This window comes from Falco punctatus (genome assembly GCF_963210335.1).
Source record: "Falco punctatus genome assembly, chromosome: 5".
Taxonomy (NCBI): Eukaryota; Metazoa; Chordata; class Aves; order Falconiformes; family Falconidae; genus Falco; species Falco punctatus.
Window position 1 is genome coordinate 52,041,428 of NC_137584.1, and position 27,513 is coordinate 52,068,940.

At 40.5% G+C, this 27,513-nt stretch overlaps 1 protein-coding gene across 14 annotated transcripts in view; it reads left to right on the forward strand.

Annotated features, from left to right (window-relative positions):
• Positions 1-788: 788 nt before the first annotated feature.
• Positions 789-27,513, forward strand: part of REPS1 (RALBP1 associated Eps domain containing 1) — an 82,749-nt gene continuing 56,024 nt past the window's right edge. For 2 of the 14 annotated variants that reach the window (XM_080390138.1, XM_080390139.1), the window contains exon 1: positions 12,715-14,110. In XM_080390138.1, the coding sequence (XP_080246264.1) occupies positions 13,958-14,110 (153 nt within the window). In that variant the 5' untranslated portion in view covers positions 12,715-13,957. Of the gene's footprint in view, positions 14,111-27,513 lie in introns of all 14 variants that reach the window. The other 12 variants (XM_080390144.1, XM_080390137.1, XM_080390131.1 and 9 more) reach the window with 10 other exon arrangements.

Below are 27,513 nucleotides of genomic sequence, written 5' to 3' on the forward strand. Positions count from 1 at the left end.
GCCTGTAGCTCCCCTATCACTTAGCTTATTTTCAGGCTGAAATTAGATTTAATCTCATGTAAGATGAATGCCATTCCATGTTGCTGATCCTTCTTGTTGTTCTTTATAATTTCTCCCGTAATCCCATGTTCTCTTCCGGGATGAATTAGTAGAACTGTCAGCATTACTCAGCACGTGGGTACAGTATACACAAAGACATAATGATGTTTTTTGTTTTGTTCTCACTCAATTCCAACTTTTTAGTAGCCTTTTTGAATACTGCTGAGCACTATCTACAGTGCTTTCAGAAACTGTTTCCAAAGTGCTAGTAATTAATTGTTCTGTTACAGGTAATTAAGATTATTTTTCCCGAATATTTTTCAGTATCATTGGCTGGTTTACTATGTGATTTGAAATAAGGTGACACAATCTTTGTCACCTCTTTTCCCATGTCATCAACAACAGCTTTGAACAACACAGGTCCAAACAGAGATGGTACTAAGAACCCACTAGTAACCTCTTTCCCTCGTGTAAGTTGACCATCAGCTCTACCTCTTTGTCTCATCCTACCTTTCAGCTGTTTATAGATTCTGAATGGAACCTGTCTCCCTACCCCATGATAAATTAGTTTTGTAAAAGTATTTAATGTTTACAGTAAACATGCTGTAAAAATATCTGTTATAACCGGTTTCTCCAGAGACAGGTGTGTAGCAGCACAGGCCAAGCCTGAAAAATGCTGGAGAAAGTTACAAGGTCATTTGCCAGGTAATGGCCATTTTTTCCAGTCAGTGTTTTGTCAGTGCTGTTCTGAATTTTTGTTGCATTACGTGTGCTTGTGAATAGGGAGACATATGCACTTCATGTGCATACACACAGTTTTCTGTTGAATCTACCTCAGCTAAAAACCATTAGAACTGCCACTGTGATTTGCAGATTTCACTGCTGGAAGAGATCATCTTAATCTGCCTTCTTACATAGTCCAGGTCTTTGTTCTTTCAACACATTCTTGACTTGTTGATTTAGTAGAGACATGAGTTCCTGCCATACGTGCCTGTGTCCCATCCCTTTGCTTTAACACCAGAAGCTTACACCTGCACAAAGTGCCAAAGACTGTCCTCACTGTCTCCAAAGCTGGACAGAAACTACAGTGCTATGGTTCAACCAGATATGTGTGTATGTGTCTTGTTTTAGCCCAACCCCACCACAAATCTGTGCCGTCACTTTTCACCGTGGGTGTGCCGTATTATGCAACCCATTGTAAGGTTATGTCTCAACAAAAAGTTGTAAAGCCACTTCAGCCCAGGCTAAAACAGGTCTTTAAAAAATATGTCTTCATATATTTAAAGATTTCAGGTAGTAGAGGATCTACTACATTCCTTGTTCCTGTGGACTTTGTAACACCACAGAAAAAATAAAATATCTTTCCCTAGAACAAGATGGGGTCCTTGGCTGCAATGAGAAATTAAAAACTGCAGCAAGTCCATGCCATTATAGAAATCTGAAATAGGGGAGTAAGCAATATTCAGAGCATGGATGTTACAGATAGTCAGAACAACTGCATTGTTTGAGACAAGCCAACCAACCAGGAAAATAGCACTCTGTCCTCTTACGAACTCCATATCCAAAGCATGGCCATCATTTTTGGTCCAGTGTTAGTCTTACTTGGCTGCTCTCTCTGTTTTAAGTCAGCAGTTGTTTCAAGGGAGAAAATTATTTTACCAAAATGAAAAGCATAGTGAAGTTTTGGAAAACTTTCCAAGAACTTTCCTGTAAAGACATGTTTTAAAATATTAATTGTATGGGCTCTTAGCTTTACTTTTCCCGTAATGACAAAAAAAGCCCAAACCAAAACCAAAACAGAACAACAAAACCCCCACATTCTCTTTTCTTCTCTCTCAGTGAGTTGAAAAATTAATTTGGTAAAACATAAGTGTTTCTTTTAACGTAAAAGCAAACATGATGGGCCAGCCTTACAACAAGAGAGACTGCAAACACAGTGACTGCTGACAGCCTTGGCACATGAATGAGCAATTCCATTGAGGTAAATGGAATGATTGACTTATGCTGTTACTCACCTGTGTCTATCCAGGAGAGACGACTCATTTCAGCAATGGCCTCAGGGCATCATACCCTTCTTGTCATCATCCACTAGGTGCCTCAAACAATGTAATGCTGCTTCTTCCTAAATTAAGCACGCAAGTCTTTACTACAGTTGACTAGAGAAGAGGATGAGTACTTAAAATCTTGATGTAAATCACCAAAATTACTTGCCTTCCACCTAAACCAAGAGTAAACCTCTGCAATTTACAAAAAGAAGAAATATATAAATAGCTGATGGTATTTAATGTGTTTTACAGTGTTCTTTGCTATAACAGCTGAATATTTAAGAGAGAGGAACATGAAGACTAATTACTGTCTCAGATTCTGGGTATAAAAAAATCTCTTGTACCAAGGAAACAGCAGTACATCTCCTGATCTCCAGACATCATGGTAACGGCTGAATCATCTAGTCCCTCTGTCCTCTTGTTTAGTATGCATCATGAAAAAAAATCACCTCCCCTTCTCTCTTTCCCTCTACACATATACATACACATATTGACATTTTGGGGACTTTTTCAGAAAACCAAAAATACTGGCTTTGCATAAAGATGTCAAATAATGGTAGCAGAGATGACAGTTACATTAATATAGAATTACTATTCACATCCACATCAAATACAGCTCTAGGTGTAGTATCTTTATTTATTAGTTTCATATAAATTTCCTTCCTAAAGCTCAGGCATTTATAATGACTCATGACAGAAGTACATAAAATTTTTTCCTGAAGGAGATCTTATTGAAATGGAACTGTAGATTAACATTTGTCAGAATGTATTTACTTAACATACAAAATCTTGTCATGGCAAAAATCATTACATTACCTTTTTTTTTTTTTTTTAAGTGAAATGTCAAGACCTCCTGCTGGCCATGCAAGTATGGTTCACAGAAGTTTGTAGTTGGCTAAAAAAACATAAGAAAACTTTCTTTATCACTGTATTAATGACGGCTAATAATAATTTAATGCAATAATCCTCTTTAGAAGCATTTTTAGGGATAAACCTTTAATTTTCTGTCTACTTTCCAGATCCCTAGCTCAAAAACTGGGCTTAAGGAGCACACTGGATCATTTGAATCTGGTAATCTTTGCAATTACACTGAATTGATGCTATATTTTGAAGTCAAGTTCATGAGCACTTTGTTGGTCCCTGCATATGGGGAAGTGTATTTTTAGGATCAAATTTATATATAAACTGCCTTCTAAGAATTCTTTTCTGGTTTCAGGATGCAACACCAGCTCTGAAATCCAAATGAGGTTCAAATTCATAACTGAACAAACTTTATTAATTTCACTGGCACTGCAGCTACAAGTCTTTTGATCCTAAATCATTTGATTTCGTTTGTTTGAAGCTGCAACACAGAACAACAGACTCCAACACAGCTTCCCATAAAGCGCTGCTAATGGTCTCACCTATTGACCCAATAGCCTAGGAGGAATTTCTGTCACAGTTTAGAAGGTCAAACTGTATGCTGATTTCAAAAAGTAGACAAATATCTACCAGGGAAGAACTACGAGAACAACAGATTAATTTAGGCTTTTAAACACACTACATGGTTTGATTACAAATGATGTGCCAGTTTTCTCCTTCATCTGACACCCAGGTTTTATGAATTTTTATGCATTTTTCATCTGCAAAGTTAATTGTAAGTGTGAATCCCAAACTTCTTGGGATAAGTCTTACCTTTTTTTTATTTTTCCTCAAGGAAATTTTGGTCAAGCGTTTCTGATGTGCTGGAGAAGCTGAGATTTAAAGACATAGTTAAGAAAATTAAGTATAACCATCTTCTTGTTTGGTTAATTGTTATTCTATGTAATTGTGTTACATGTATATAAATAATATTTGCTTCTCAAGCATTGTGACATCATATTTTGAAGCAAATATTTTTTGCTCTTTGTCACACGAACAGCACAAATGAACCTCACATCTCTCATGTTTACTGAAGGAAGCACAAAAGCTGTCTTGCACACAGACAAGTGCTTTCTTTGTAAACTCCTACAGAAACTTCCCAATGCACTTCTCTGAGTCCAAGTCTTCCTTATGTAAGTTTAGACCAGCTTCAACTTCCTTCTGCTATCAGGAAACAGCATTTTACTCCATTTTAAAAGTTCATCTCCATTTTAAATTGAATGGAAGCTTATAAAATAGTATTAGATGACATGAAAGCATGCTTCTGATGGTCTAAGAATCTGGCAGAAACAATGTGCTGGGTGTGGGGCTGATGATTTCTGAATTTATATATGTATTTCTGCTCTAAAAATCATAACTGTAATTACAGTGCTAACAGGAAACAGAAATGGGAGTAGTATTACAATTTTTTTAGATAATCAGCTGCCTCATAGACTAAGCAAACTCAGTGTAGGATGAGGAACTTCCCAGCTACATAAATAAGGTATGCCTGTCTGTCAGAGGGAAAAGGCACATGTGGGCACAGGTACAGTACTTGGGATAAGGTACAGAGGAAATATAGCCGTCTTCCTCAGGAGTAGATTCAGGAGAGGTGGGGTCTTAAAATGGAAATCAAAAATGCAACAGGAATTTATTCTCAGTTATTTTAGAGAGTCATGTAGCTGGAGCCAGAAGAGGGCAGTTGACAGAAGTCCACTGGGTGCAGGGAAACTTGACAGTCTAAAACAGAGGCAGCTGATCAGTAGGTCAATCAGTGGATCAGTTCTGTCTAGTGCTAGGGATGCATGCAAAGCCAAACACTCCAGACAGCCAACTTTCTCTCTTTCCTCCTATTGAATTATTTTGCTTGCCAATGGAAGCAAAGGAGAAAAGAGATCTGATGCAAAAATGTAGTGAGAGTCTAACCTCTTGTTTTTTCTTAAAAGGGTGGGTTGTGACCTTTCATGCTTTAATCCTTCAGAAAACTTGCCTTGACCTCAGCTGGCATATTCCCAGTGCTGCTGTTAGAAGAAAGACTGACCATGATACACACTGTTTAAAGTGGTTGGTGTTGCACTAGGATGTACATCAGTCGTGGAAAACTGTTTATCTGCAGATGCTAGCACAGTAGGACTGCTGTGAACTGTGTAGCAAACAATTAACAATCTCCCTGAAAAGTCAGCAGACATTTAAGAAATCATTGGGTAAAGTGCAGTGGCTAAGATTTTGGGTAGGAGTTGAAAGATCCCTGATTTTCAGTCAGGCTTTTAAAATTGTATTACCTGTGCATACACCTTACATCAGTATTCATCTCACCAGACTTTAGCTACCTGAAAGTAAGGTGTGTATTTTAAGTTAATTGTTTGACTAACTCTCTGCATGTATACATAGTTATCCCTCTTAGTAAAGAAAAGAGATAAATACTTCACCTTCCAAAAGGCATTACATTATTTTAGAGTCACGTAGCTGGAGCCGTAAGAGGGCCGTTGACAGAAGTCCTCTAGGTGCAGGGAAACTTGACAAACAGTCTAAAACAGAGGCAGCTGATCAGTAGGTCAAGCTTCAATAAGAAGGTCAGAGATGGCAACTTTTAGATAGTTGAAGACACATGGAATAATTAGCATTTCTTTGATCACAGCTGTAGGCTGAGACATGTACGAACTAAAGTACCAAGACTGTATTGTTGACCCCATTTTATCAATTAAACAAAGATTCTCTAAGCAAGCACACAAATTATCCTCAGTATTAACAGCTCCTCAAAATAGCAAATAGTCATCAATAAATACTTTGTATGTCAATTAATTGGTTGCTAAAGATCAGAATATTTCCATCACAGAGGCAAACAGAAGGTGGAAAGACTATTATCTCATACTGGAAGAAACACAGGCATTTTTTCATTCACTTACTTTCTAAGGAGTACACATCCTTTACCTTTATTTCTTTACTGGGAAATAGAATTCATGTGTGTTCCCAAGCTAAAAACTGACTGCACAGGCTATTTTTCTCACAAGTCAGATGTGAGGAAACAGAGCCGTTTCACTTCCTTCAAAATCTCTGTATAAAGAAGAGAGGAAAATGGGAGCAGACCTATTGTTCTTACAGTTTCCTGCCTCCTTTTTCATTATGCCTCATTCAAAAAAAATAAGGGTCTGCCACTTTGAGTGCATCATGTCTGTTTAGTGTATTTGCATATCTAATAATATATAAGTGGCTCTTGTAGTACACAGACAATATCAGGAAAACCTTTATTGATAAAAAGGTTGTATGTCAAAGGTAGCTCCTGCATCTGGTTTTCTTTCACATATCAGCTTTTCATTCAAGGTGTTCTCTCTCTTCCAAGATAATAAAATCAAACTATACGAATAAATAACCTGCCCAAAAAAATCTCAAGAAACTATTTTTGGGTTTCTTTTTCTCGACTGTTATTCCTAAGTCTTCAGTCATCTAAATGACTGAAGTGTGATGATCAAATATAAACAAGAGAAAGGGTTGAATTATGGAGTACGTTTGGCCCACTCTTGGCTACTCTCACCCCAGGCTTTTTGCCAGGGTTGGAACAATTCTCATTGGAATGAACCAGGAAGTGGTACAAGAAGTTCCTGCTCTCACTCAGCAATCAGCTGCAACTGGAGATCTGGGGAAGCAAGCATGAGCCCACTGTATGCCCCCAGCAAGCCCTGCTTTGCTGTCCGGTGCTATTGCTTCTGCCTGTACAAGATCCTCCGCAAAGGACTTGCAGGGATCATGCCCAGAGCTTGTCCTCTCTGTCTCTCAGCCATTTATAAGACACCCATACACCTATAAAAACAAGCATTACCCAGATATTTCCCAAAGCTGGCCATAAACAAACCTACCAGTACATCTCTCTCTGGGACAAGAGAGGAAGAGGAGGATGAGATACTTTCTAGCACCCATTCAAGCTAGGTGATAAAGGCTGCCACCTTAGCCAGGTGACAACAGTGCGTGGATTTCTCCTGCAAAGAATCAGCAGTGCCATTTATCACAACCATTGCTTGATCTGTTGGGGAATACAGAAGAGATACCAATTCAGGACACAACTTTTCCATCAGAGGGACAACTATGCATTCTAATCCCTTGCTAATGAAATTATTTTCTCTGTAAGAGAGCCAAACTGCTCTTAGCCTGTAAGAAAAGGCACATGGGAAGACTAATGATGCAAAGAGCTACTTCACCTTCTATTTCACCCTCCAGTAAGAGTTACACACTTCATGCACTCAAGAGTATTCTCTCTTCTCTGTCACAAACACAAGTCCTGGGAAGGGACTTTGGTAGAAAGCACACATGAGGGCACGCACAAGTAAACAGTTTACATGAAAAAATGCATGGACAACAAAAGTTGCAAATGTGCTTCTGTATTTATGCACATATATTCATTCCACCCTGCCCGTTTCTAGTATGTTCATTTTATGATTCATTTAAAGAACTGTTAAGATCTGAACCTTTTTCTAGAAGGAACAGGGAGAAATAAAGTACTTGGCAATGATTCCAGTTAAATTCAGAGAGCCGTAGCACTATATAGGCTTAGCCCCAACAGAACATGTTGTTTCAAAAATAATGTAATTTCTTTAGAACATTTGAATGTGTGTTAATTAAGTATATTTTCACTCTGCTCAAATAATAGATTTAGTTCAAATAACATTTATTGATTTTACATTACAGGACTGTCATTAGCATTTGCTGAGTCAAGTTTAGCAGGAAGTTATGATGTTGAGAGCTTTGCTTCAGGAATTATTTATACACTAACAGGAAAACTACATCTTTCTTCTCTGACATCTTGATTCTCTTACTGCAAACAGAAGTTTCAGTTCTGTGTATGTTGTATATATCTTACTGTTGAACTCAAAAAATGGGGTTTCTGTGAATAGGAATGGTATTACAATGAAAATGCTACCATATTTCAAGATCAGCTTCTGCTCCCAAGTGCACCAATGTAAATGCAGAGTTATACTTCTCAACATAATGGAATTATTCTAGCTTTTACAATATATGTAAGTTGGGGACATGAAGGTGAGGTCAATAACCCAAAGGTAAGTGAGCATTTGGCTGTGGGGGTCAGGACCAGCTGTGAGCTGGCTGCCAGAGGGGCAGTCAGAGCCAGGCCTGACCTCACCGCATGGGAACTGTCTTAATCTGAGGCTCTGCCGTGGGGTCTGGCCAGAGCTACAGCCCCACTGCATTGCAGCACTGCCTGTGCCTGGTCATGGGCCGCTGGTCCAGACCTCCCAGCCCTGCCCAGTGCCCTGCCTGGATTTGGGATGGGGCTTTTGTTGGCAAAGATGGCTACTGCCTGTCTTGTCATCATGCTCTGCTCTCAGCTTCCCCTGCTAATCCCTGACAATAAATGTGGGTAAAGAGATGTAATTGGTAATCTTCAAAACAAGCCAAGATGTTTGGAAGGAAAAAAAAAAAAAAGATAAGATAGGGAATAGAAAAAATTAACATAAAAATTAGACATGAAGAAGTAAGAGTCTGTAGAACATATTAAATCAAAGCCATATGTAGAGAGACGTTTAATTATTAAGACTCCTACAGCCACCACAGATGGAGCATATAGCATTCTTAATATCCCTCCTATACCGGACTCAAACATCAGAGAAATGTCATAACAGTGTTGTTTTCAACAAAAGAAGCAGATTTGAAAGCACACTGGGGTGTTTTTGATCTAGAGAACTTTAAGAAAAAGACATAAACTAGATTATTGCTATCTTAAACAAATATAAGACACAGAGGGAGTTTTACATTTTATTTATCTTAACATATCAAGAGCAGCTCACATCACTATGGACAAAAAGAAAGGGATTAAAATCCTTGGGAAACTGGTCTTAATGGAAAACAGCTAAAAGAACAGGCTGAGTCAAGTTATGACCAAAAGGCTGAATCACACTGTGAAATAACAAACTGGTGAATCCAGAACAGAGAAGGTACCAAAGCACAAGGAAAAGGCAAGTTGGAGTATGAATCCCAAGACTATCAATATTGTGGAGGATTGTATTGCTAGTGTAAGGAAGAAATACATAGAAAGAAAGGTTCAAAGGGGAAATTATAATCCTTGAGTAACTGATAATAGCTGAAAATTGTTAAGGAAAAAAGAAACATGACATGGAAAAAGAAAGATACATTTACATATACAGGTAAAAGCAGAGAACAGGAAAAGGAAGGAGGGATGAGTATGTGTGCAATACAGGAAAGAGAAATGTGAAATTTTGCTTTCAGCACTTCTTCCCACCTCGTAACCAAATTCTGACAAATTCAGTAATGTGCCAGAAGTTCCCTGAAGTAGCCATTAACAACCCTCCCAGGTGGAAATCACTATTCAGTGAAATAATGATCCATTAGGAAGGGATAACATCCTCTTCCATCAGCAAGTTACAGTGCACTTCCACATTCAGGGAGTAAGAGGAAAGAGTAAAAAGTACTAGAAGAATGAGAACTGCCCAAGAATCCAGGGAGACGGGAGCTAAGTAAATAAAGGCAGTGAAGGAGGTATAAGACTGTTTTCAGACTACCTGGGGATTCAATAACGTAAACTTTTGGGCTTCAAAACAAAGAGAGGTATTGAGAGACTACAAAGGTAACCCAAATCAAATCATTAAGAAAAAGTAATTTGAATATAATCTCCTCATACTTCAAGGCAGCTGTTATCAATATATAAATAATTTTATTATGAATTACATATATTAGTGCCAAAAACTACAAAGAAAAGTTAAACTATCTTTCCCCTCCTGAATCTACAAAATTACAGAGATTATATTTATAAAAGAGGAAGTAGAGACTGTCATGAATAATCTGTAAATAAATACAGTAGCCAGACCAGATGGATTTATAGTTAAATGTTGAAAGGCTTTAAAAGGAGTTTTAATTTCTATAGGAAGAGATTTATTTGATAGTATCATGCAAGCAGGAGACATCCTCTCCTTTTGGAAGAAAAAGGATAGTTTTAAAATCTAAAAAGAGGTGTGATTTGACCAGCTGCTCAGGCTTTTGAGGTGCTAAGATAAATATGAAAAGTCACTCTCCCTCCAATCCATTCTCTAAAGAAATTCTGCTCTGGAACCTACCAGACACATATAGTTGTGCTGGGGTGAGAGTAGGTGCCCCCCACCTTTTGAGATGCAGAGATGAAATCTCATACAGAAATCTGCTAAAATCATAGAGGAGTAAAGGTTTCTTCTTTCCAGTACCCTCCACTTTGACTGTTTTAAATGAAAAAGTTTTCCTTTAGAGGCTTTCATTTGACTGCTTACTCCTTTCAGTTGATGTATTTGGGTAAAAGAGAGAAGGGGGCAAATTTTAAAATATGTGCAACTTTTACAAGGACCATGATAGTTTATGCAAATTAAAAGCTCTAAAGGAGAGACTAGGGAAAACCAAGTAGTCACAATTGTGAATGATACAGAAAAGGTATTACTCATTCTCCACTGAGGGAATCTGCACAGAGAAATATTATTAAATACTCCACAGATAGTAGATGTCTCCAGCCAGGACCCATACATATTTCAGTGGTGACACAACACACTAGGGAGGCTGCTGAGAAAGAAGTTATTATTTTCCCTTACAGGATGTGTCTGCACAGGGGTGCAGGAAGGACCAGAATGACCACATTGTCATGAGTAACAACATTGTTTTAGATTCACCATTTGCTTGCTGAGCGCTGCTTGCAAAGGTGCTCTTCTTACAGAAGGAAAAAAGATACCTTCTTTGTTGTTACTGTCTGCTACGTGGCTCTTTGTGGAAAGGACTTTTCCAGCCACCATGGAAGATCTCATTGCCTTAAATGTGGGGCACCCTTTTGACGGAGAAACAAACCCAGCAGGACTGGTAGAAGAGAGAGTAGGTTCTTTGAAATGTGGGTGCCATTTTGTAGAAGGCAAAATCAGCAGCAGGTGAAACCCAAACGTGTAACAAAACTGATGTTCTTCCAAATGGCAAGAATGTAAACACCAATGTTGGAAAGAGGTTGTAACACACAGAGCATACATACAAAAATTTCCTAAATTACGGGTACAAAGATCTGTAAAGTGGCTATATTTGCATTAAGATGTAGCTTCTGTACAAAGGAAATAAGGATACTGTTAGAAAAGCAGATCAGGGACTTCTTTCATTTGTGTTAACACCATTCTCAACACATTCTTCTATCTGGGAATAAAGTACCCTACCTCCAAAGGTATCTTCTTTTTTGAAAAGATCAGGCAGTAACAATAAAACAGCTCTAAAGTTTCAGAGAGCAGGTTGTTTTAAACATCTCCCATTTGTTCCTAGGCTTAATCTACTTGCCTTTCTACTAAAGACTCAGGATAGACCAAGTTCCTGTAACTCCTGATGAGCTGCAAGTAAAGTATATTGACAGAGATTGTAAAACCTGCTCCACAGCATTATGTATGCAGAAGAATTTAGAAAGGCAATGACAAATAACCGCAGGGCTATTTTTCTAAACTTGGGGAACGAGGTGCAAGATGGAAAGTGGACCCAAATACATACTTTATAAGGTTGAAAGCTATTTGAAGGTATTTGAATAATAAAAAAAGTAAAATCTGAGCATAAAACTTACTTTCATGCAAACAAGGTACTACATGAGACCCGCCAACTGTAAAAAGAACTGGGAGATTCAGAGGCCCATCAAAAGCAGGCAGACCCTAGACATGGCACTCCCACGACACTTGATGTAGACCCTGCATATGTGTATGAGCCTTGTTTATTTGTAGAAATTAGTCTCAGCATGTGTAACAACCAGTTTTTAGAAATCAATAGTAATTTCACAGCTGATAGAAGATACTGGAACCTGAGCAGTGTTTTAACAGGAATTTCCCTTAAATGAATAAAACATTTTTTTTTCCCCAGCAGTAATGGACATACATACTTCTGGTCACATATCAAGTTGTAAAAGTATTAATTTTCTAAAAAAAATATGTTTTATTGATGTATAATTTGGCTCAGATTCTATGAGTTGTTATGGGCAGCAAAATAACCTTGCACTTCCTTCCACCTGGGTCATTAGACTTGGTCTTCTTATGACAGTTATGATTTTCTCTGACTTTGATCGTTTTAAAGGATGACTGCTTTGAAATCAATATATGTCATCTAGTAGTTGCTTCATGAAAAAGAAAATACAGTAAAATTAGACACCATCTGGAGAGTAGCTTAACTCAACTATTCAGAGCTTTAAATGCTAAGAGGATATATTAAAAAGATGGAATATATAAGGTACAATACCTAAAAAGCCAAGAAAAGTTCCCCTTCTTGTTCTGTTTAAATCAAAATTCAAGAGAGATTAATCAAGTTTTTCATGTACCAAAGGCTGAATCTACTACATCAAAAGTGTTTCACTAATGACACACGTTGGTGGGTATTTTGCTCTAAAACTTCTTTGTGTATCTTATATTAGCCCTGGGAAATGCAGTGTTACTGATCTTTCCAAACCAAAAGAAGTAAAAATAGAAATACGGTTTCATTGTTTGGGTCAGTTGCACTGAAAAATGCAAATACACGTAAGTTAATACACCTTTGAAGCATGCAGCAATACTGTTTCCTCAGTTCATCCCATAGCAAACAGCATATTCTCCAGCCAAATAAAACAAATCCTCATTGAGAACGCACTGAAAAAGATTTTTTTTTTTTAAATTTCAGTAAGATGCTAAGTCTGGCCTGATGGGAACAGGTAACGTTCTGGACAGCACATTCCTCCTCCGCCTGGAAGTTTGCCGGGTGGGGGGTGCGGTGGCGGTGCAGGGATCCCACAGCCAAACACACGAACTGTACGGGGCTTTCCGAGGCAGAGGTGCTTCTCCCACAGGTATATCTTGGGAATTAGAAATTAATTTTCTACATGTCATCTTCTTACTCTTTCTGCTCAGTCTTTGAGCTAGCACAAAGCGAGAAAGGCAGCTTTATGGAATGGGAGCTGGAAATGAGACTGGGCAGCCTGGGTCCCAGCGGCGCCGCCGGAGCGGCCTCCGAGCGGTGGCACGGCGGTGGCACAGCAGTGGCACGGCGGTGGCACTGTGCGGGGTCTCGCCGCTGCACGTGGCACGGCGGCTCTGGTGACATGCACACGTGTTACACCTACTTCAGAACTGCCTGGCACTTGGGTAGGTGGGAGCAGCCCCGCGCTAGGCAACCTCCTCCCCGTACTAATCGGCGTGTCTGGGACAAACTTACAGCCAAGTGGTCCCCGTTAATGCAAAAGAGTGGTCCCGCTGCAAAAATGGAAATAATAAAATAACAACTCAATTAAAATTTCGGATTTTAATTTTCAGATGTTCGGATTACTTTTAGACATAAAACACAAACGCCCCAGAGAGAGCCCAAGCGCTTCCCGAAGGAAGCTCCCGGCGCGGGGCCGCCGCAGCCCAACGCGCCTCCCCGCACCGCCACGCCCAGAGGGGGCGCTGCCGCGCACGGCCTCCCCGCACATCCGGGCCCCGGGAAGGGGGCGGTGCGCCCGGGCCGCCGCCAGTCCGGCTCAGCCCCGCCCGGGGGCGCCGCCGCCGGTATCGGCACCGCGGCGCGGGGAGGGGACGGGGCGGGGCGGCGGGGAGCGCTGCTGGCCCTCTTCCCCGCTGACCCCGCCCCCCGGGCCTGGCGCTTCCGCCGCCTCTCGCGCGGAGTGGGCCGGCTCCCCGCGGCGCGGCGGGCCCGGCGGCGCGCGGCGTTGCCCCGCCTCCCTTTCCGGGCCGCGCGCTGGCCGGGCGCGGGGCGCAGGCGCGGGGCAGGCGCGCAGGCGCGCCACCGTGTGGGCGGGAGGGCGGTTGGTGGGGGGAAGGTGTGAGCGGCCGCTCGCGCGCGGCGGTTGGCTAGGGCGCGCGGCGGCCGGCGGCGTCGCGTCCCGTCCCGCCCGGTCCCGTCCCCCGCGCCGCGGCGTTCCGGGCGGCGCGAGGCAGCCCCACGCGCTCTCCGCTGCTCCCCCGCCGGCCGGGCCGCCGCCCTTGCATGCGGGGCGGCGGCGGCGGCGGCGCCGCGCGTAGCCGGCGTGTAAGATGGAGGGCCTGACGCTGAGCGAGGCGGAGCAGCGCTACTACTGCGACCTCTTCTCCTACTGCGACACCGAGAGCACCAAGAAGGTGGCGTCCAACGGGCGGGTCCTGGAGCTCTTCCGCGCCGCGCAGCTGCCTAACGACGTGGTCATGCAGGTAGCCGTGCGGGCCCCGGGGGGCGGCGGGCCCGGGCACCGCCCCGCCGTTACTGCCCGCGGGGAGACGGCCCCGGCCGGTGCTGCCGCGCCTCCCGCCGCCGTGCTCGGCCCGGCCCTCGGCCCCTTGCCCGCCCGGCAGCCCCCTGGCGGGGGTCGTCCCGCCGGCGGTGGCGGGACCGGCCGGGGACTGGGGAGCTATTGTCCGGCCCGGAGCCGGCAGCCGGAGCCCGGGCAGGGGGGAGGCTGAGCCGCGCCGGGGAGAGGGAGGGGCGGGGGGCGCAGCGCTGCCGCGCGGAGCTGCCTGTGGCGGGGCCCCGCTTGGTGCACTGGGGCCTCTGGCTGCGGGGCGGGGAGCGGGGTGGCCGTGACCTCCGCCGGAGTGTCCGGCAGCTGGTGGGAAAGTGGCTTTTTGGTGTCGTGTCGGCAGAGGCCATCCAAAGCATGAGACCCCCAAAGCGTTTTGGGGGTGCGGGGGAGATTCATCCTGCAGTCTGCTGCTGGAGAGCAACACGGAAGGAGATCTGCGTTCGGCTTGCTGGGCGCTGCCGATGCTGATCCACTTACCTAAGCCAGGCAGTCTTTTTTGGACATCGGTTCCCAGCAGGTATTAACTTACCTGTGGTCATCAAAACATTTCTAACAGCGAAAAATGCAGCGTAAAGAATGACACGGGCCCGCACTTGCAATATGTACGTGCACAGTTTTAGCGCTTAATTCCTTGGCCAGGTTACGTTTTTAAGGTGTAGCAGTATTGCAGAGCTACCCACATAGAAAAGGGAAAGTCAGCTGCGATGTGCCTCGTGTAATTATTTGCGGGAAGTATTCTCAGTGACCCGCTCTTACGAACGGCTATTTGTAATCATTTGCTGCTGCTGCAGTTCCTCTGTCATTGTTCAGTGCTTTAAAGTTTATGTAGCGTTTTGAGCTGCTGTGGGTAAAACTTATCTAAAAAGCCATGCTGCCTTTTATGCAGTTTCATCCTCAGCCTAGTGAGATAAGCAGCCCTTTTAACAAAGCATTAGTCACTGTAGCCGGAGATATAATACACAAATTTCAGCGTTCTGCAGTTTAGTACCAGATTTCAGCAGAATGCTTATGTTTAACTAGGGTTACTGCTGATGTGTTTTAAGTTCCTAAAAGCAACTCGGTTGGTTACAATGAGTTCAAGATGGAAAAAAAAAAAGTGGAAGAGGGCTGCATAAGAAATGCTTTTTACTGGTAAAACTAGTAGTCTCTTATTTGATGACTTGCTAGGCTGCCTTAATGGTAAGAGAGTCTCGTGCTCGGTGTTAATGAGTGAAGGATCTCAAGGGCCACCCACTGCTTCTTTCTGTGTGTGGCCAAAATTTCAGGAAAATCACCCCAGGAAAGTGAATGTGTACATATTTGTTGTATTTAGAATCTATTTTCCGTAAGACTGGTCTTGATCAGTGTATAGATAAAGTAGGCTAGTGCTAGAGATTTTGGTTTATGCAAGGATTTAGTGCAAGAACTTTGGAAAGACTTGGAAGCACTTGGAATTTTGAATACAAGTGGCCATGGATTATATCTTTATCTGTTGTGGAGGAGGTCAGATATTTTCTTGCAAAGTAGATTGCATCTGAAGAAGAGAAACTACTCTGGCGTCATTCCATGGGTTCTAAATAAATTAACTCAAGAAACAGACCTGGCTTATCATTGTAGTGATCTCAAGGCAAACCTTGCAGTTAAAATGGCAAGCAAGATATTAGATTGCCTGAGGAATGAGACTGTAAATAATAAAGTCAAAATGCCCTTAGCAGTTTGACCCATTATGAATATCTTGTGCAATTGCTGGTCACCTGTTAAATACCTTGTACTTGTGAGGGAAAGAATCTAGTTGTCTAGTTATTTTTATGTTCTTTAAATATGGCTATACCTCAGGTACAGGCCACGGGCATGAATATATTGTATGGGGGTTCTTCAAAGGGAGGTTGGATTTCAGGCTTGGGAAGCTGTGACTATGTGACTGAAACATCAAGATATTGTAGCTTAAGAAATAAGGAAACCCTGTGAAGGAGATGGAATTTTCTTTTGACTGTACTGTGTTCTTACCTGTTCATTTGAAATACCTGATGCTTGCTGGGAAAAGAACTTGATTCAGTTACCTAATTCTTATATAATCCTGGAATGCGAGTGTAGTGCTTGTCACATGAATGCTGATTACCTTCATAGGTGTGCAAAACATAGTACAAAATTACCGCTCTTCAAACCCACAGGGACCAAGTAGTCCTGAGGAGCTACCTTGAAGTTTTTACTCTCCAGTAGTACAGGTCTTGTAGATACCTTTGAATAATTCAGAATTGATTCTGTTGGAAATGAAAATGTGTGCAGTTGCATTTTTGGACCCATAACTTGTTTTGTTTTCCACAATGTTGTTTAAAGGCTGGATGTACATGCAAACTTCCCTGCAAAGAGTTATGTTTGTGAGATATATCTTGCAGCAGGAGAAGTTAATATATGCAGTTAGTTTTTCCTAATAATTCTCATTTCTGCCTCTAAAGGACACTGTCAGCTGCCTGTTAAATGGGAATAGATGAACATATAAAAGATTGAAACAGTTATGGTTGCTGTATACAAATCATATGCTCAGAAAGCAGTAAAACACTGGGGGGAAAAAAAGCTCTACGTCCACTGAGTACACATCTACAAAAGGACAGCCTTGTTACCAGAACAAATACACAACACCGAAGGTGTTACAGCCTGAACTGCACATGTGAGAACACCAGCCTTTATTAACCCATATTTCTGCCTTTTTGTGCACATCCTTGAAATTAGCATTAAGGTAGAAGATTTGCATAAAACAGTGAATAAAAGCAGGTGTGTTGGGATAAGAACTCCAGCTACTTCACAAGGGTTACATGAGTCTTTAACTTGCTCTCAGGCTGCGGTTTCACCCTGCAGCTGAACCAATGTAATGGTGAGTTGCCACTGATGAGGTGGCTCGTTTTTCTGCTAGCCATGTGCTCCTGCTGCTGCTTCTCCTTGCAGAGATGCTAGTGCCTGTCTGGTGCTGTTGTATGCTGGCATTAGGGGCTATGCATGCAGAAAATTAATCAGTTTTTTGTTGATTTCAACTATGTATCAGCAAATGGTGGGGTTGAATGAATGTCACGGGTGGCACAAGGAAAGAGGCGGGAAAACTGTTTGCTGATGGAGGGGAAGAGCAGAACTTTCCTTTTTCTAGAGCATTTGGCTATTTCAGTTGTGACTTGGCATGGATTTCATGGTAGCTTAAACCACTAGAAGCTGGAGCTGCCTTATGCTGGCATTGACATTCATTTGAACAGACAGTGAGAGCTGGTTCAGGGAGCTTGTTCAGCCAAAACTTAGGGGGTTTTGTCAAGCTATTTTTCACTTGACTCTGCTGCCTGAGCTCATGGCCCAGTTGAATGTGCATTGGTGTTTGTATTAGCAACTAGTATGACACGCCACAAGTGATGCTGAGGAGCTGCCATCCAGCCTCTATATGTATTTCAGAAGCTTATCTTTGATAAAGTTCTGGCCTGGTTCTGTAGCCTGAATGTTAGCTGGGATTCATTAGGTGCACTCCTGGAGCGTATCTTCTAGGTTAGCTTAATACAAAAGAAATACAGTTGCCTATTCTGGAGTGGCTGCACAGTGTGAACCAGAGCAGTGAGGATGCTCGGGAAATTGGCTTCAAAAGCATATTCCACATCTGACCTAAAATGCTGATGTAGGTATGCTATTAAAATCAGGTCTTGGTGTCTCTATACTGGTGGTGAAGTTGCTTGTAAAAGCTACAGTCTGCCAAAAAATGTGTTGTGAAGTTCATTATTTGTGCCTGGAATTAATAGAAAAACTGTCCCATTTGTTCAATTTGTAGAATTCTTCTTAGGTGATTTAATCATAGTACATTTATGAACCTGCACTCTTTTCTTTGATTATGAATCATAGAAACTTCACAAGAAAAGAAACGAAACAGTTGTGCATATGATACTTATCTGAAATTGAGTAAAGCCATCTTGCTTTAAAAGACAACATTACTATAAAGCAACAAATATGTGAGTATTTGCATGTACTTTTTCTAAAATGAATGGTCATCTTCAGTGTTGGCGTTGTACAGCAACATCACCTGACTTCTAATTTAGTGTTAGAATGCCTTTGAAATGACAAATGAATCATAAAATTATGCCCAGTTTCTTCAATTACAGTATGTTTGCATTAGCCCATTAAAAACCTAGTCTAAAGCCTATTTTTGGCTTTTTTTTTTTTTTCATTTTTAAGGAATCTTTACAGACAAGTTCTGATTGTTCTTGTCGTTGATGGAAAAAAATCATTGTCGGTTGTCTCCCTCAACTTTCTGTCAAGAGCTTGCTGCCTTCACATCAAAAGCTGTAAGAAAGTGCATACCTGTGATGCAGCTGTTTCCCTGTAAAGTCCAGACTCTCAGCATAAAGCCTCATTCATCAGCTACGGTGTCTGCACTGTGCAAAAAAAGGTGCAGGCACATGCTGCCTTCTTTTGTTCTTGGGGTGATAGCTTTTGGCAAACGTGGGGAACAGAGTACATGGAATCATAACTTTCTCACATGCCAGAGCTCATCTGCTGGCGTGCAGTGCAATTATTATCGGAATTATTATCCTTGGGCAGAACATAGCAGAACAAAATTGCAGGTTCTTGACTTAAAATGTTGGCCTCTGTTGGAGAATGGATGTAGAGAAAAAGGGATCTAAGAAAATAAAAACTTGTTCACAGTGATTTTATTGTTGCAATTAGCATTTCAGTGGATTTTCCTACGCAAAGGCTACCTGTTTGTCAAATCAGTAGAGTTTACTAAATGTCAACTGCAAATGGAAGCTGAGCCAGGGCATGTTTAGGTTTACCTGTGTGGTGGTGATATGCAAAAGACTCAACCTCATTCTGGTTAATTTGCCGAATTTATGATCTTTTCAGAACTGGTGGGGTAAGATGTTAGAATTTTTTAGTGTGGCAAGTCCCATGCCTTCCTATCAGTGATTTGGAGTATATTTAAAAATATATAGCACCTTCAGATCTTTAAAAATAATGTATGCTGTGTAAAAAGACTTCCTCTGCTAATACTGTCCTTTACCTAATCTGCAAATGAGCCCAAATTTTAAAAAGAAGTCACTTAATTGAATCCAACCTATACATTTTGGATTTATATTTTTGGTTTTAAAGCTTACAGCTTTTCTATGTGACATTACAAAATAAAATTCTTCTGAAGCAGTATTTATGACAGATCATTATTAAGGCATTCTTCCAGTGTAAAACTGTATTACTGTAGTATTTTTCATACTCATTTGTAATATTCTGTTAGCCTGAGTGCCATAAACTTGAATCTGTAGCCATTTATGATTATAATCTTATGTAGTTTATATATAGTATTTATACATTTAAAGGATGTTTGTACATACATTATGCTGTCTCAGTTGTGTAGGAGATAAAGAGTTATTAGAAATCCATTATAAGTACAAAAAGTGCCTGGGTCCGCAGTTAAGAATACCCAATTTGTGAATTACGTATTTTTTTCCCATGAAATGTTACTGTAATAGAGTATTTTTCTTTTCTCGCAGCTGAGCAGTATGTTTTGTTTCTCTGTAATGATGAGATACATAAGCAGCCTACTTTCTATTAGTGCCAGGAACGGCTCTTAGTCTGCTTTGTATCCTGTACTTCGAGTTTTCTGTAGAATTCTGGTAAAAATGTTTACTTTAATGATGTTACCTACACAGAGACTATAGTGGGGTGCAGATTGTTCTCCCTTTGCAGTTAGTTAGTTTGAGATAGTTTCATATCTCAGCAGCATTTAGTCAGAGGACAATCATTGCTTTTGAAATGAGAGGCAGGAAGTTAATGGCAAAACTTTAGGAGTGTAGATTAAGTCTATTAAACTTACTTTTTTTCAGCTGATTTCTCAGTGTAATTGTTTTTAAGCCTTTGAAATTGACTGGCATTCATAGTGTAGCCACATCTCTAGTCACTTACATAGTAAATAAATCCTTTGTAATTCCATGTGCCAGCACAGCACTCTGCAAATTTCAAGAATCGAAGCTCAGCTTTGTTTGAAAACAGTTTGTGTATTTTTTCTTTTTAAATGTGCTGTCAGATGACAGCAGGGATGATTAATATCCATTCTGACATGACTGTATAGAATTCTAAAATCTATTCAGAAATACTAGGAACTTTGGCAAATAACAGCTGTTTTGGAATCAAGTTAACTGTACAAAATTATGAATTGTAAATTTAATCTTTTTCCTGTAAAGGTGTTTCTTTTGTATTAGAAGCTTTGAGCACTTCACCCACTGTCTGTGAAAAATGGCAAACATACCTTCACCGTAGTCTAATCTTCAATAAATATTACTGCAGATACTGAGAAATTATAGGACTTTGCTGGAAGCCTCTATGACTCTTAAATTATATTTGCTAGCTTTCAAAATATTAGTCCTTACAGACAAGTTTCACACCTATTAGGTCATAAATAATTGCCGTTTAGTCCTTCTTGTAGACTTGCTAGACTTCAAATTGGAGTTTTGCTCTTTGTTTAAATGAGTTTGCAGTCAGAAGTAGGTGTAGGAGCAATGTGTTGACTATCAGATTTTTCTCACTGGAGTTTGAGTAATGATTAGTGTAAGAATGTGTTTCCCACTTGTTCTTTTCCCTTTATAGTACTTTAGACTGTAAGAATATTATTAAGCCAGCAGTGTCATTCTTTCTAAACTATTGTCCTGAGTTGAAGATCATGTTTTGTAACTTGCTTGTTTTTCCAGCTGGGGTTGGTGTCTAAAGAGTTAAATTATCCCCTGGGCTTGGTATATAAAAAATACATTGTAACTTAGGCATGACTGTCTTTGTATAGGAACTGTTTTGATAGCTTAAAGGACTTGGAAAAGACAGTCTGACCTGAATTTCTGGAATTACTGTCTTCTGACATCTAAAATGCTCCTGAGGTATGTTAACAGAGCAATGAGTAGACTCAAGTCTACTCAATGAGTAGTTTCAACTAGACTCGGTTTAAAATGCATCTTTGAACTTCAAGGATCCCAGAAAAGGGTGACTAGGACTGAGCTGTGTAAAATTTAGCATTAGGTGTGAACTTATTCCTGCTTTAGATGAGTAGTCGTGAATCTTCCAGTAAAATCTGTTCTTACTGCAATGGTCTGTATGACTTGTTTTTTCTGAATTAAAATGTCTTAAATGATTTAAGACCCTAGGGTTAGCAGCTGTATTCTGAGTTCCAGTGTACCTCTGTAAAAGTGGAGGTTTTAGAACTTTTTAACTAAGGTTTGTTTGAACTTTGATAGATGCATTGTTAAGACTTGTAGGCCTTATTGGGAGGAGGAGAGCAGTCTAAAGTAACTAATTAACACTGGTCAGATTGATGCTCAGAGGAAAAAGGTTGAGACCAGAAAGCAGCATAAGGTAATGGGCACAGCAGCATCAGGTCAACTTTTGTGGAAGTGCTTAGGAATAACAAGACCAGATCTGAGCAGTCCTATTTGGCCAGGCCACAGCATGACCATTAACTGTGGGATCAGAGAATGTCTTAATCTTCATTTTACATTAGCAAAAAGCCTGAAGGTTGTGTTCATTCTTTAAGACTTTTATGTCTTACGTTTGTTCTGGCATATTGATGAAAGGTGATATGTGGAGAAAATATTAAAATAAAAGAATAAAATAATTTTTAACAAGGAATATCAATCACTAGAATAATTAAATTATAAGAGGAGTGTGAAAGAAGTGAAAATGTTTGTCTGAATGCTGCTCTCATCAACAGTTAGCACTTAAGTAGAATTTGTGCAGGAAAATATTCAACTTAATGCTGTATGGCGGGAGCATCCACAGTTAGAACATCCATGTGACCTCCAAATAATTATTTGTTATTGGAGTAATAATTTGAAATACTAAATGTATTATTGCTGTAAAGTATCTCTCCAATGCCTGCTGAAGCTAGATGCTTTCTTAGGGCTTAGATGGATGCTACAGCTGCTACTGTTTTTCACAGAAGATACAATCACTTGAGTGTTACAGTGTCATCCTGGAGTCCCAGATCACCACAGGCTGGCTCAGGCACTGAGAGTTCCTGCTGAAGTGTTTCTTCATCTCCTGTTGCTTGAGTTTCATGGAACCCCGAGGAAAGAGGAGACACCCTTTTTTTTTTTTTTTTTTTTTTTTTTTTTTTTTTTTTTTTTTTTTTTTTTTTTTTTTTTTTTTTTTTTTTGAGGCAGTTGTTTGAGAGCAATTCTTAGCAGCCTGATATCATGAATATATCTTTCCCTTCTAAGGAGGTTTTCTTTGAGCAAGGCAAAGAAGTTGGAGCTGCAAGTGCTCTTGATGTGACATTCTGTTCAGTTGCCTCATTTCTACCTGTTTTGCCCCTCTTAAAGCTGAAGAACACAACTTTTTGAGGCTGCAGCCTTACAAGACATTTAGTCAAATGAACAAGCTATTGGCACCAGCCACATGTTCCCATGTGCCTTGTAGCTGCTGAGGTGTTTGTTGGTTTTACAGTAAATAGATTCAGCTTAATGAAAGAGCAGGTGACTAACACAGGAACTTCTTGCTGTCTGGCTGTGTGGAGTAATGACAGTGTGTGATCAGATAGATGAGCAACAGTTAGTGCTCAGGAATGGGGAACTGTGCAGCTGAAAGCAGAGGAGGGAAGAGCTGTTTAGGTTAATCAGTAACGTAAAATTGCATAGGAAGAAACGATGGATATGTGGAATACTTCCAAGACCACCTCTTTATGCATCAAGAATTAGAAATGGTTCTTGTAGGTTTACAGACTGTCTTATTTTATTTCCAGTTCTTCTTGCTGCTTTATTACCATTACTGTTTATAAGGTGCCTTTCTCATGAGCACCTACTCTGCCAGAAGAACAACAGTAGAGAGAATCTTAATGCAAGCAAAGAGCAACTGTGCCTCAAGGTCTTCAGCTATGACTTTTTACTTGCGTGGATGGTAGTTGCTTTCTAAGTGAGTGTTCATCAGGCTGTCTGGATTTTCCTTTGTTGGTGCTATTGAACATGTCAGAAAGGAGTAGGCTTCTTTATTCTGTCCTTGTTTTGAAGGTATTTGGCAATAGTTTGTTTGTTACAGTCAAGTAGGACAGTCTATGGCTCTAGATCTTCAGAGAAATAACCCCTCTTAAATCAGTATCTTGAAATTTTTTGTAGTTGCATGTAGGGTGCATCTGCCTCATCTTTGTGGATTGACTGATGGCAGTTAGCGTGTACTACCAAATCAAGAAGGGAACCGCTGACCTCTAGAGAGCTGTGGAGCTCTGTGGGTAAGATTCATGTGTATGGCTTATAACAGCTTTTGCAAGAGCTGTTAGCAAGACCACAAACTGATTCCAAATGGAAGAATCAGAGCTACTATGTTGGGAAGTGTCTTTGTTAAACGCAGCTGATCCACAGCGAACATGTGTGCTACCAGGAACAACAGGAGATGCTGCAGACCACTTTTGGGATGGATTGAGGTCAGGAATGACCTAAAATATAATTGGTTCAGAAACTAAAGGAGGCAAAATTTCTACATTTGTGTGGGGGGGGGGGGTTGTGTGTTTCATGGTGTTCAATGTATTCACTTCTTAAGATATGTATGTATTGTGTGTATCTGTCATAAGTCAAGAGTTTTAAATTTTCAGCGCTTTTTGTTGCTTTTGTATTAACAGAGTGAAAGTATGACTCCAAATCTGCCAGCCCTTGCTCAGGCAGTGGGCACCTTGTAAAAGAGATCCCAGAGTACAGGGGCAGAATAATTTCTCTAAGGCTTAAAATATTGGGTCATTTTTTGAACAGCTAATTCTTTATTTCTGACATGATTATTTCTGAAATTTCATCTGATTGAAATACATGTATATTTGAAGCTGAAATGACCTGTGAAATGGGAAGGTTTAGTTCAAAGTATCTGTAGAGAATTAATTGTCCAAACTGATGAGTAACTTTTTCTTCCTGTTGGTATTTTCGGAGTCTGTTTCCACTGTGGATATGTGCAGTGTGAAAATCAAGGGTGGAGAAGTATTAGGAGAGGCTCAGACGGTAGGAGACTCTAAATAGTTCATTGTGAGAGAGCATGTGTCGTCTTGGAAGCCCTCCAATACTATTGGTTTTATTTCTTTAAAGGCCTGTGTTCTGAAGCCAGGTTTGTGATGTTGACTGAGTTCCATCTTCATGGAACAGTCAGTAGGATTTAAAAGAAGACCTTACTATTCCTTATGCAATGAAATACAATGCTGTCCCAAATACACCTCGTGCTTGGGAATTCTTAGTATTAACTATACTTACTGCTGTGCTTCTTAAATACCTAATAAGACAACATTACCTCCAATACATGCATTTATACTTGCTGTTCAGCACATGAACATTTCCTACTTCACACTCTTTGCATTAAATGTAGTAGTTCTTGAATTCGTCATAAATGCATTTTGCAAATGATCTTCGGATAGGTGTAAGACTGTGTAAATGTTTGTCATATACTGCTACTAGTGCTGAAATGTAGAATGCAGAGCAATACTTAGGCTGTTTATTTCAGTAGCTCTTTTTTGTCCTGTCTCCAGTTTTTCTTTTCTTGTGGGTGTCGCCATGTGTCATGATTTGTGGGAGCCTTGCAGAGAACTGGGTCAGAGGCTTGACTTGGGTAAAAATAACTCATCAAAAGAAGGATCTTTGTCTTGTTCTCTGTCTTGTTCCTGCTATGCAGTGATGTCAACAACTGTTGCATCTGAGAAGCTACCTGTCAAGTAAGATTTTTCTGAAGAGACGTTAAAAATTCTTGATGAATAACTAATCAGTAGTGCTTTGTCCAGTTGATAGGTGAGAGACTGTAGTTAGACCACAGACTGACACAGCTTTCTGTAATTAGTGAGACAGATTGAGATAAATGAACTGACAGGAGTTGATCTATTCAACATTGGTTGCAGAATAACAAGATTATAATTGTGAGGAAAGAAATGTATTCAATCTAGAAAAAAGCATAAAGGAGTTTTTCATAGGTATTTGGTATGCGAGGGTCAGGTTTTTTCTGCTACAGTAGCAATGATTAGGAAATACTCTTTTTTTTTTTTTTTTTTTTTTTTTTTTAGCTTCCCGTATACATCCCCAGATTACTTTACACTGTAGAGATATGGTTAATTTTTGTTGTAGCTGAGGTGAGTGGATTACATGACTTAGGAGAGCAGCTTCGTAGGACAGCATATTCTAGTACCCAATTTGAGGCTGTATTCCAATAAACTTTTAATTTGAAAAACATCCTGTCATGATCTAATGGAAGGTGTCCCTGCCCATGGGCAGGGGGATTGGAACTAGATGATCTTCAAGGTCCCTTCCAATTCAGACCATTCTATGATTCCATGATTTTATGATCTGTTTAATGCTGAAGTTTGCAAAGAGCTTAGAAATCTCATCAATGAATTGCTGTGTATGGGATACAAGAAATAATATTGTTGACATGATAGCGTTTTTCCTAAGCAACCTGCTGTAGCTGAGCCTGCATTGAGCAAGGGGCATGGAGTGGATGATCTCCAGAGGACCTTTCCAAGCCCAGCTATTCTGTGATTCTGCGTAGGGTTTCTTTGTGGTTATTAAGTCTTAGACCAACAATACAAACATGAAAACTCCTGCCATGTGACAGTAGGACTACTAGAATACCTAAAATTAAGAATGTGTTAATAAAATCGGGACCAAAATGTATATTCTGAAACCCAGTTCTTCTTTCTGGCTTCTTACCAATATGTGATTTTTTGATTTTTTTTATTTTTTTTTTTGGTAGTGGATAGATTTGTATTAATGTCCTAGTTCAGATGAGGTGATACAGAAGGTCCTCCAGTAAGTGTGTTCACTCCTGCCAGCCTACACAGTGTGTGCTGTAACTTCCAGCCTTCAAAAGTTGCCTTAAAGTCTTGCTTCTTAAACACCTTCTGGTATGGAACAGTAGGTACTTTAGTAACTCTCTCCAAACAGTTGAAATATTTTTTTGTCTTTACTATGTAGGTGGCATGTATGTTGCTTCATTTATTGTTTTACCATTGAAGTCATCCCTGTTTAAATACTGTTGTACTTCTGCATGAATAATGTTTACAGGTAATGGGCTTGATTTGCTTTACAGAAAAATCTGGGGGCAGGGGCATTGTGGTATTCTGGAAGGTTCTCCCAGAGAGCTTTTCTGAGTTCTGAAAAGTGCATTTGACCACATTTGATAGAGATGTGATTTGTTCCACTTCACTTGGAATTTTTAAAGGTTCTCAAGTCTTAGTTGTTTTGGTTCACAAACCTTTCCAAGTTCAAGGACCTCTTACTTGAAACCTGTAAGAGTTCTAGGAGTGTGTGCTTGAAACAGAGCTCTTTGTCAACATGCTGCTTCCTGCGCATGTCTGATCTGTGCCAGCTCCTGATATTGGTGATGCTGCTGTTACTTCTTTGCAACATGATGACTGGGTGTGCAATTTCATAATCTACAACTACTGCACTGAGTGGTTTGGGTTTTTTGCATCAACAGCTTCCAGCAATTCTGGAGCTTCACAGAGCTTTTGGCCTTAATCAGGTTAATTGCACTAGTTTGACCTCAGGATCTTTGTATCTAAGGAGATGAAAACAGCCATAGAGAATTTTGTCTTGAATATGGCTCTGCATTCCTTGAAGAGTTTAATGAAATTGCTTATCTTTTGTCTTCCTTAAGAAGATGAAAGCTCTAAACATAAATCTCAGAGAAGCAATCCCTTGACTATTTTTTTAATTATTATTCCTCCTTGCCCCTCCCCCCCTCTGTCAGTATATCTTATTACCTGTTGCGTGTTTAAATCCTCCTTCAAGGAGATTATAGGTAGACTGTTTTGAGTATGTTCAAGCATGCTGTCAGTCAGCAGAGGACTCTCCACTAGATGTTTGCGTTCAGTGATTCTACCCAGCCTTCAGTCATGTTTCTGGTGGGGTTACATTCTGTGTTTGAAATAGAGGACTCCTTTAGCTATCTATGGGTAGATTTGACAGCTACTTGTTCAGCAGCAGAAGGATATTCTTTTTTTGTTGGTTGGATTGGGGTTTTTCTTGTATCCTTGGCATTTTTCTTTTCTTGATACTACATCTGGTGTATTTTCTACATTTATATCTATTTACTTTGAATCCATGCTTGTCTTTCCTTTCTAATACTTAACTGCTCTGGTAGCTTAATTATTAATTTGTTTTTAACTGGAGGGTTTTTTTAGATTGGCAGTACTGACTAGCTCCAAACAAGATAATTTCCAGTCCAGCACTGGCTTTGAAATTGCCCCAAGCCATTACTGCCTGATGATTCCATAGGTTCCAAATGCCTGTGTCATTGGTTCTTTTCATAAGAAGCTTTTCTGGAGCCTGCTCAGTTGTTCATCTGTCAGTGCTAGGCCACTGGATCCACAAGCTTTTT